This window comes from Cibotium barometz, chromosome 18 (genome assembly GCF_041138505.1).
Source record: "Cibotium barometz isolate CiBa-2024 chromosome 18, ASM4113850v1, whole genome shotgun sequence".
NCBI classification, from domain to species: Eukaryota; Viridiplantae; Streptophyta; class Polypodiopsida; order Cyatheales; family Cibotiaceae; genus Cibotium; species Cibotium barometz.
Genome location: NC_141063.1, coordinates 21317097 through 21327925, shown reverse-complemented (window position 1 = coordinate 21327925; position 10829 = coordinate 21317097). Strand labels below are relative to the sequence as shown.

At 46.6% G+C, this 10829-nt stretch overlaps 1 protein-coding gene across 4 annotated transcripts in view; it reads right to left on the bottom strand.

Annotated features, from left to right (window-relative positions):
- Positions 1-296: 296 nt before the first annotated feature.
- LOC147629065 (LEC14B protein-like) overlaps positions 297-10829 on the bottom strand; it is a 114553-nt gene continuing 104020 nt past the window's right edge. For all 4 annotated transcript variants that reach the window (XM_086812306.1, XM_086812307.1, XM_086812308.1 and 1 more), the window contains one exon: positions 297-781. In XM_086812306.1, the coding sequence (XP_086668432.1) occupies positions 569-781 (213 nt within the window). In that variant the 3' untranslated portion in view covers positions 297-568. The remainder of the gene's footprint in view (positions 782-10829) is intronic.

The following is a 10829-nucleotide window of genomic DNA, read 5'->3' as shown; positions in this document are numbered from 1 at the left end:
CTCACGGGGCGAGGGCATCTAGCTCTCTAGAGTGTGCATGCCCGATCTGATGGACTCCCATGGACCTACTGCGAGGGGGCACTGTGGTATAGGCTCCCATATCCACTGTGGAACTCCCTATCCACCCCTCTAGGGTGGAAAAAACTGGTGAGGGCAAGCTGAGAGGAGGGCTGTTGGGGGTGAGGATCGCGAGTAGTGACTGTGTGTGTCGGCTGAGCTCCAGTAGGAAGAGTCCAAAGGGGGGGGGGGAGAGAGAGAGAGAGAGAGAGTTCTTGGATAATTTGGCTTAGGACTTGTTCAACAACTATAAGCTCCACACGTACACTTCCTTATTGATTTAATACAAAAAGAATATTGCATATCAGTTGGTTAACATGGCAAACTTTAATAGTCAAACCTACACAACAGCATGAGGCTGTATGATTGGTGCTTCTTTTAAGTGAGCTTTACATTTTATGACATATACAACAGCTACAATACAATAGCATATAATGAACCTTGTGCTTCTATCCACACAAGGTGCCGTCCTACCAGTAGGAACAAGCTGCTTGATGACATTGTAGAACCTTCAATCGCTTTCAAACTCATGCATAGCAAAGTCGGGAATCTGTTGACGAAAAACATGCCTTTCACTGACAGACTCCCCGTGGAGATGTTCCCATTCTACTATTTTTCCATCCCACGACGAGCTTACAAGCTTAGGGTAAAAGGGATGCCAGCTACAGTCCCGAACTGTTGATCGGTGAAAATTTCCAAGTTTTCTGGCACATTGTCCAGTAATCTGTGAACACAGAATTGTAAAATCAATCTCTCTCTCTCTCTCTCTCTCTCTCTCTCTCTCTCTAGGCCCATTGGGTCTTTAGTAGATGCTTAATATATCTTTCTTTTGTTCTTTCTCTATATATATACACAGTCCTACGGGTGACACTTGGGGCTGGGACTCTCTCTCTCTCTCTCTCTCTCTCTCTCTCTCTCTCTCTCTCTCTATGTGTGTGTATATATATATATACACATATATACACATATATACATGTATATACACATATATAATGTATATATATTAATGCACGTACATGCCGGGAACAATCAGCTCTCTATGCTATGGATGAGCCCATGTACCGCGAGCTAGCAGCAGATGAGATAGGGATGCAAAGATCTTCCCAGGACACAGGAGAGGTGACAGAATATGGGAGACACTTCCTAGCTTTGGGGAGTGCACATGGGCTAGTTATCTATAATGGCCTATCCCGTTGGCCAGGTTCAGATGCTCTCACATGCTGGAACAAAAAAGGAGGAGCTAGTACACTGGATTACCTGATGGGCTCACCTACCTTGATACATGATATAAGGATCTCTCCATTTCGGGTAGACCCATTGGGATAGTAGCCGACCATGCATATTTGACATTTTCTATAACTTGTGGATATGTTAGAGGCACACCACCCTCTAGTCATACCAAATACCCAAGATATCACTTTACTCGTGAGACCTCTAGGGTATATGGCAGTGCAATATATGATGGTCTGTTCGCTCTTGACCCGAGCAGTCCATTTGATGAGCTTACGAAAGAGTTGGCAGATGTATTACATGGTTCAGCAGCATATGCTTTCCCGTACACCCTGTTGGAATTAGGGTTGCAGGAATGCACACACAACTTCAAGAAGATGAGGAAGCTTGAGCACAACACAGTAGTGTATTATGAGTGCCAAAAATGAAAGATAACAAGCCCTAGAAGATAATGGGCGTATATACAATGCACGGGGGAAAAAACCTCCTAGTGAGGGAAAAAGTGCCCCGGCGGTCCTAAGTGTGTTCACACACATCACTACTATAATATGGTAACAAATCCCCCCTGGAGTGATGCGGTGAACAAGAGCTAGCACTCATGTATAGGGAAGTGTCTAGCTATGTGGACGAATCCACAAAAGGGAGTAAGCCCAAAGCTTTGCGAAAAGCTTCGAACTTCTCACGAGGCAGAGCCTTTGTGAAAAGGTCTGCAAGGTTATCCTGTGTTGGCACATAAGCCAAACTGATCTCTCCTGCAGAGAGTCTCTCCCTGACATAATGGTAGTGCACCTCAATGTGCTTCGTACGAGCATGGAACACTGGGTTCCGCGCAACTGCCAATGCGCTCTGACTGTCAGTGAAGATGGTGGTGGCAGATGGCTGCCCAACACCCAAATCAGCCATAAGGCGTCTGAGCCACACACACTCAACCGTAGCTGTGAAAGCTGCCCTGTACTCAGCTTCACAACTAGAAGTGGCCACAGTAGGCTGCTTCTTGCTCAACCATGATATGCATGAGCTTCCAAGCATGAAGCAAAAACCACTCGTGGACACGCGTGTGTCATAACAACCAGCCCAGTCAGAATCTGAAAAAACATGTAAATCTGGCGGCAATGATCCCCCCTTGGGATAAAACAACCCAAGATGCCGAGTACCACTCAAATAGCGAAAGATACGCTTCACTGCCTGCCAATGCTTAATGCCTGGGCTATGCATAAATCTGCTCACCTGTGAGACTGCAAACTGAATGTCTGGCCTCGTAATGCATACATAAATGAGGCAACCAACAGCTGTCTGATAGAGTGTGACATCAAAGTGATCTCCAGCATCATGAAGACTCAACTTCAAACCTGTCTCCATTGGAGTAGCAATAGGCTTGCAGTCTTCAAGGCCAAATCTCCGCAACAATGTTTCAATATACTTTGTCTGACACAAAGCAATACCTCCATCACACTGCTTAAATTGTATCCCCAAATAATGATGCAAATGCCCCAAATCTGACATCTCAAAAGAGGCATTCAAATCAGCCTTAAAATCAGCAATATGACTCTCATTTGGTCCTGTGAGCAGCATGTCATCGACATAGAGAGCAATGATTAGATGTACACCATCCACACGTTTAACATACAAAGTGCTTTCTGTTGGACTATTCTGAAACCCATGTGCAGTCAAATATGCATGTATTTTTTCATACCAAGCTCGTGGAGCTTGCTTTAAACCATATAAAGCCTTTTTTAACCTGCACACTTTGTTTTCCTGCCCTCTTTGAACAAAACCACGAGGCTGCGATACATACACCTCCTCATGCAAATCTCCATTTAAGAACGCAGTCTTTATGTCCAACTGATGTACATGCCAACCATTATGAGCTGCTAATGCACAGATGCTACGAACAGTGGTCATACGACATGTGGGAGCAAAAGTCTCATCAAAATCAATGCCCTTCTCTTGAGCATAACCTTTTGCAACAAGCCTAGCCTTATGGCGATCCACTGTGCCATCAGGCTTACGCTTCAATTTGTATACCCACTTAGTGCCAATGGCCTTCTTGCCAGGGGGCAAGTCACATAAAGACCATGTACCATTCTTCATAATAGCATCGTATTCTGCTTGCATAGCAGCCATCCAATTTTCTGAACTTTGTGCTTCATCAAATGAAACAGGCTCACTTTCATCGCACATACTAGAAACAGCCAATGCATAACAATCTGACGCATAAGAGGCACCATGAGAGCCAGAACGAGTGCGACTAGACAAAGGGGCATCCAACTTGCTGTCACGCAAAGTCTGCACCAGCCATCTAGGCATATTCCTAGAGCCCTCAATCTCTTGTCTCTCATCCTCAAGTGCATCATGCACATCTGCATCAGATATAGGCTGATCTGTGCCATCATTTAAAACCTGCATAGGCTGAAAAACTGCCTCATGAGGTATTGCACTTGACTGTGCACCACTGAAAAGAGGCAACAATGTATCATAGACATCACGTGAGCTGATATCTGTCTCCTTAGTACATGAAACCAAGGGCTGAACTGCATCTTCCACAAATACAACATCACGGCTAACCAAAATGCGCTTTGTCTGTGGATGATACAAACGATAGCCTTTGCTCTCAGCACTATATCCAACAAAAATACATTTGACAGCTTTGTCATCCAATTTTCTGCGATGTTGCACAGGCACTAATGCATATGCCAGGCAACCAAAAACACGTAAATGGCCAACAGATGGCTTGCGGCTATGCCAAGCCTCATATGGAGTGACAACCTGTAATGCTTTGGTGGGACACCTGTTTAGTACATAAGTGGCACACATGACAGCCTCAAGCCAAAAACCATGTGGTAGACTTTGACTCTTAACCATACATCTTGCCATTTCCATGAGAGACCTGTTTTTTCTCTCAGCCACACCATTTTGCTGTGGTGTATACGGCACTGTACATTGGTGTTTTATCCCACGCTCAGCCAGAAATGCATTAAATTCTGAAGACATATACTCCCCCCCTCGATCTGAACGGAGGGTGCCCATCTTACTTTCTGACACATTTTCAGCCATAACCAAAAACTGCTTGAAGCACAAAAACACTTCGGACTTTGCCTTCAAAGGATATACCCATGCATGCCTGGTAAAATCATCAATGAAAGTCACGAAGTAAAGGTAGTTTCCAAATGATGGAGTTTGCATGGGACCACAAACATCACTGTGAACAAGCTGCAATCTGCGTTCAGCTCTCACTGATCCATCTTTGGAAAAGGAAGCACGCTGCATTTTACCCAATATGCAGCCCTCACAAACATGCTTGACAGGTGCCTCAAGCTTAGGCAAAGAAGACACCATTTCAGATTTCTGCAGGCGCAGCAAACTTGCAAAATTCAGATGACCAAAACGTGCATGCCACAGTTTTGCATTTGAAATAGCCTGCGTATCCATAATAGCACATGCTGAATCCTCTACACATTTGCCATCCATATTGAGCTTATACAGCCCTCGACATAGTGAACCAGATGCTACAATGATGTCACCACAAGAGAGATCATGAACAGTACATCTGTCATCCACAAATTTTACAACCAAACCTGTTTTGGCAAATGCGGAGACTGACAGCAGATTCTTTTTGATCCCTGGCACATACAATGCATCAAAAAGTGTAAAGGTGTTGCCATTTGCAACATTCAGCACAATCTGTCCAACTCCTTTAACGGGATAAGAGGAGTTATTGGCACAAGTGACAGTATTCCCTGTGGGAGCAGACTCAAGGAAAGTGAATAAACTGCGCTGCGAGGTGATATGCTTAGTGGCACCACTGTCAAAGTACCATACATCTGAATCTACTGCAGACATACATGTGTCATGCAAAGATGGGTCATAACTGCACTGCGCATTGAATGCCCATTCTGTATCTAGCACAACATTAGCAGATTCATTGTTAGAAGGGGAGGCATCTGCAACAGCCATACCAGCCTCTTTCTTCTTAGCCTCTTTCGCAGCCAGCTTAGGACACGCTTTGATGACATGATCATTTCCCTTACAGTACTTGCAAAATGTCTTCTGTTTGTCACCCTTCTTCTCATCTTTGTCTTCCTTCTTTGGTTGCGCAGCATTTGCAGATTTCTGCTTACTAGAAGAAAAGCCAGCTTTACCTTTCCCGCTTCTCTGACTAGCAACGAAAGCTTGATCTGCGACACGCATAATATTCCTGTTTTGCCTTGACTGGTCTTCTTGCAGCAAAACAGAAACTAACTCCTCAAATGATAAGGCATTGGGATTGCCTTTCATCATCAAGCGAAGAGTGGAAGCAAAACCCTGATAAGAATCTGGTAGACCATTCAAAACAGTCTGCACAAGTGAACTGTCAGACAGGATTTCATCTGCAGAAATGAGCTGCTCTTTGAAATCCTTGATCTTTGTCAAAAAGCTATCCATAGAATCACCTTCGTTCATATGCTCACTCTCCAACTGTTTTCGGAGATAAGCAACACGAGCCTCATTTCTTGCCTGATACAATGTGGCAAGTACATCCCAAGCATCCTTAGAAGTCCTGCAGGAGCGAATATGTGGGATAATGGTACGTTTGACAGACAGCGCAATCAAGGCATGAGCCTGCGCATCTCTACCATCCCAACGAATCTGCTCTGCTGAAAGTGGTGGTTCTCGAACAGCTGCTACAGCACTTTTGCCTGCACCATCATCAACAGTACCTGTTTCTGATGTGTTTGCAGCATTCCCAGCCACAATAGGACGTGCATCAATACCCTGCACAATGTTCCATAACCCCTTTGCTACCAATACATGTCGCATCATATATGCCCACAATGGATAGTTGGTGCCATCCAACTTATCCTCAGCAGCCAACATGCGGAATACATCATTGTTGTCAGCCATGGCCAATGACTGTACTACTAGATGTAAATGCTGTCTGTAAGAGGAAAACCTGTATAAAATCGACCTGTGCTATGTAGCACAGCCCAAAACAGACGAATGGGCACCTGTCCTGCAGATTTTAATCCTGACAGAAAATCTGCACAGTAGGACGATTTTGCCTGCGCAGTACTTGGAATGCAAAAACGGAGGGCGAAATGACCTCAGATCAAAATTCTGAAACGACCAAGCCCTACGGGCTGTCCCACGGCATATACTAACCTGCAGACGCTCGTGAAATCTCGTCGCAATCGGAGGAGATGAAGCGGCAGGTGCCGGTGATGCTGCCCGGGAGGTGGAAGCCTGCTCTGATACCAATTGTTGGAATTAGGGTTGCAGGAATGCACACACAACTTCAAGAAGATGAGGAAGCTTGAGCACAACACAGTAGTGTATTATGAGTGCCAAAAATGAAAGATAACAAGCCCTAGAAGATAATGGGCGTATATACAATGCACGGGGGAAAAAACCTCCTAGTGAGGGAAAAAGTGCCCCGGCGGTCCTAAGTGTGTTCACACACATCACTACTATAATATGGTAACACACCCCCCCTCTTTCTACCCCTCCTCGCCATACGGCCCCACAGAATGGTTGGTATGATGACGAATGTCGCGAGACTCGTGACCGCTTGCAGCGGGAGATCACCCTTGGCATCCACACACACAGACAAGCTAGAACGCTCTTCAAACGCCTTGTGCAGAAGAAGAAGCGGGATTACCTAGCCAAGCTTGAGAGGGAGATATACCAACTATTTTTGGGGCAGGACAGCAAGAGGGCGTGGAAGATGTTCCATGAGCGACAGCCACCCACACCTATCACAGCAAGTGAGGCATGGCATGCAAGAACTTTATATGAAGTACCAGGGCAGCCCCCCATCCCTCATCCGTCAAGGACTCGCCTGGATCATAGTACTTTTGTCACCATTCAGATGGTTTTGGATGCTATTGACAGACTACGTAATGGAAGAGCCCAAGACCAGGATGGTCTGGTGGCAAAACATTTTTCACATGCCAAAGATGTATTGGCACCACTGCTAGTACACATGTTTAACAGGGCCATTTGCAAAGGTTTCCCAGACAGTTGGTCGGCACATACTACTGTACCTCTATTTAAGAGTGGTGACCACATGATACTAGGGAACTACAGGACCATCATGATTGGCCATTGCTTGGCCAAGATATTCGGATCTATTTTGGATCGAGAGCTGAGTAGATGGGCTGAGACACATGGACTCAGAGCACCTCGGCAGGTAGGTTTCAGACGAGGTTTCACGACTTGGATCACACATTTACCCTCAGGGCTCTCATTGAGGAGGGACGAGCACGGGGGAAGAGGATATATTGCTGCTTTGTGGACTTCCGCAGAGCCTTTGACATAGTGCCACATGCCAGACTCATGAGGAGATTGCATGACATTGGTGTTCCCGAGGAGATGCAGTGGGGCATTTATGCATTATATGAGGCGGTGATAGGCAGAGTACAGACTCCCGGAGGCATGTCAGATACAATGACTAGCACCATTGGGGTGAAGCAAGGATGCCCACTGTCACCCACCCTTTTTGGACTTTACATTGATGAGATATCCGACTACATTGACAGGATGGGGGGCAGGGGCCAGTCTGGCAGGGGTTTGGAATCTGGATACCCATACCGCTATATGCCGATGACATTGTACTTGTTGCAGGCTCCCCTGAGGGTTTGCAACAGCATTTGGATGCTTTGCAGTCGTTTTGTGCAAATAGGGACCTCATAGTGAACCTTGGGAAGACTAAGATTATGGTCTTCAGTACCGCACAGGCCTGGGTGACTAGATCCGACCATCAGTTCACTTTTAGAGGTGAATCAGTGGAGTACACCAGATCATGTGTACCTAGGAGTCACATTCAGTGGACCACAGTTCCCTATGAGGCAGGCAGCAAAGGCTAGATTGGCACGTGGATATGCAGCCCTAGGGGGCCGGGGCACTAGAGAGACACTGTGCCTACATTCAGTTTCAGGAGCCGCGCACCAAACTCTGGTTGTTTGACACATTGGTCACACCTACACTCTTATATGGCTCACCCATATGGGGACCCAACCTCTACCACACGAGGAGGGAGCCACTTGTCGACCAGGTCGGACGAGAGAGATTTCTATGATGGATCGCAGGTACTAGAGAAACCATTGGTGACTATGATCACATGCATGATTCGGAGCAAACCATCGGTACCTCATGAGATTGTCAGAGCAGAGATAGGAGCCGCACCAGTGGTAACCAAAGCCTTGTTCTAGTCAGTGACATTTTTCCAGAGGATATGGGAGCTCCCAAGACAGAGATACCCACACCTAGCACTTATCTCTTCCAGGCAGTTAGCAGTAGACGGCGATACACGATGTTGGTACACCCAGATGTGTACCTGGCTGAGATTACATGGCATGACGATTGATGCACTCCCTCCATATGATTACAGCCTGGACTACCCCTTCTTGGACCTTAGTCGCTCTGAGCAGAATAGGGTGATCAGGATGGACATCATGAGGCTAGATGCAGAAAGGACATGGTCCAGCCCCCCCCTACCGCTAGGCACGAAGATGGCCCACTATCGGGACCATTTTCTACATCTCTCCCCAGATGGCTTTGTGACACGGTCTACATACATGGACACCCATCTCTCACATGGCATTCGCAGTGCCATTGCACAAATCCGCACTTCATCACATCAGCTGAGGGTAGAGACTGGCATATACGAGGGGATGATGCCAGAAGACCGCATTTGTCAGCTATGTCACCACGAAGTGGAGTCAGAGGAGCACCACATATACCAATGTACTGTGTACTATGAGATACGAGGGAGATACTGGTGTCTCTTCTGAGAGGGTTTTGGACCATTACGACATGTGATGGAGTTTGAGGATCAGAGGTGTTTGGGGCTTTTCTTATTGGAGCTCAGATGCCATCGAGAGGCTCTCCTTACGAGCCAGGACAGCACACCAGGATCCACCCCGCCAGCGAGCCATGACAGATTTTTTCAGGCCCAGGACCACCTCGGCAGATACGACCAAGACCTCCACTACCCCCTCGGCGAGCCAGACATCCCATAGACGTCCTTCAGGAGGAGTCACCCTTGACAGAGCCATAGCACTTTGTCGAGCGAGACGCCCATGCTTACCCGAACCTCGTCCACGGACGCTTCATCACTGGTGGATTAGAGCCATCATCACCCGCCACAAGAGACAACTGCCCCACCACTTTAGTTTCTCTATTCTTACAACACCCCATGAGAGAGATACTGAAATGAGCAGATTGCACCAGTCTTATGCTAGTTGTAGATATTATACACTTTTGTTGTACCTTAGTAGGAGTATTTTCCTTTCATAGCTGTTTAGGACTATTTTAGGACATTTTAGTCCTTTTTGTCTTACTTTTGATGAGACACCATCAGCTGTGTACTATGTTCTGGTCTCATAGGCCACTTTGGCCTTTTGCAGACATTAATCTCTCTCTCTCGCTCTCTCTCTCTCTCTCTCTCTCTCTCTCTCTCTCTCGGATATATGGATGTGTACATGCCTCACAGTGCCCGAGTGGCAATTGGCCAGCTCAGAGTGTCATCACACCAGCTTGAGATTAAGACAGGTAGGGCAGCACGGATCCCCAGAGTAGAGAAGATATGCAGACTATGCCGGGAGGAGGTTGAGAGTGAGGAGCATTATGTATGCAGATGCAGAGCATATAGTGACATTAGAGAGAGAGACACCACCATCTTCAGTGGACATCCCTCACTCCGCCAGATCATGGAATCCGCAGACCAGCGCACATTTGGCCAATTCTTACTAGAGACACAGCGCCACAGAGAGGCATTGCTACGGACTCATACCACAGGGAGAGGTGGGCGACAACTCCAGCTCACTGATTTCTTCCAGAGATCTATCCCAGTGCCTACCCTGACACAGGAGGGGGTTACACTTCAGCGCACTGCGGACCTCCGAGCCAGACGGAGACCGAGAGCACCACGCTACCAGACTCCTAGACTACATCAAAGGGAGATTACAGAGATACGGGCTCGACATCAGCACCATATCCACGAGCGGATAGCTCACTTACACTCACACCCCCGAAGATCATGCTCCGGGGGATTTTTGCCTCGCCATCGCCTATGTATCACATATTACACCCCCATTATGGTACTAGTTGGAGCTAGACAGATCTGCATTGCATTCTTGTATACCCTACGCATATAGATTGCATACTGAGCCTTTAGCAGTAGTGCTCCATCCATCACACCCCCCCCACTAGCTCAGTACTTTCATAGTTTATTTCATGTTTATTTTGTCCTTTTTTTTTGGACATCTAGAATACATTGACAGTTGTACATTGATTTGTCTCATAGGTCGAGTTCGACCTCTAGTAGACGTTAATACAGCTTTCTTTCTTTCTTTCTTGAGAGAGAAGTGCGGCGGGCTAACGAAATCTATGGCACCAGTTACAATGCATAAGACAATGAGAAGTCTCAATTTTTGGTTGTTAACAAATGAAAATGGAAGTAAAAACATAGTCCTAAGGGTGACACTTGGGGCTAGGATTCTCTCTCTCTACTGCTGCTGTTTCGCGCTGCGCGCAGGTGTCATGGATTAATTTCCAGTCCATTG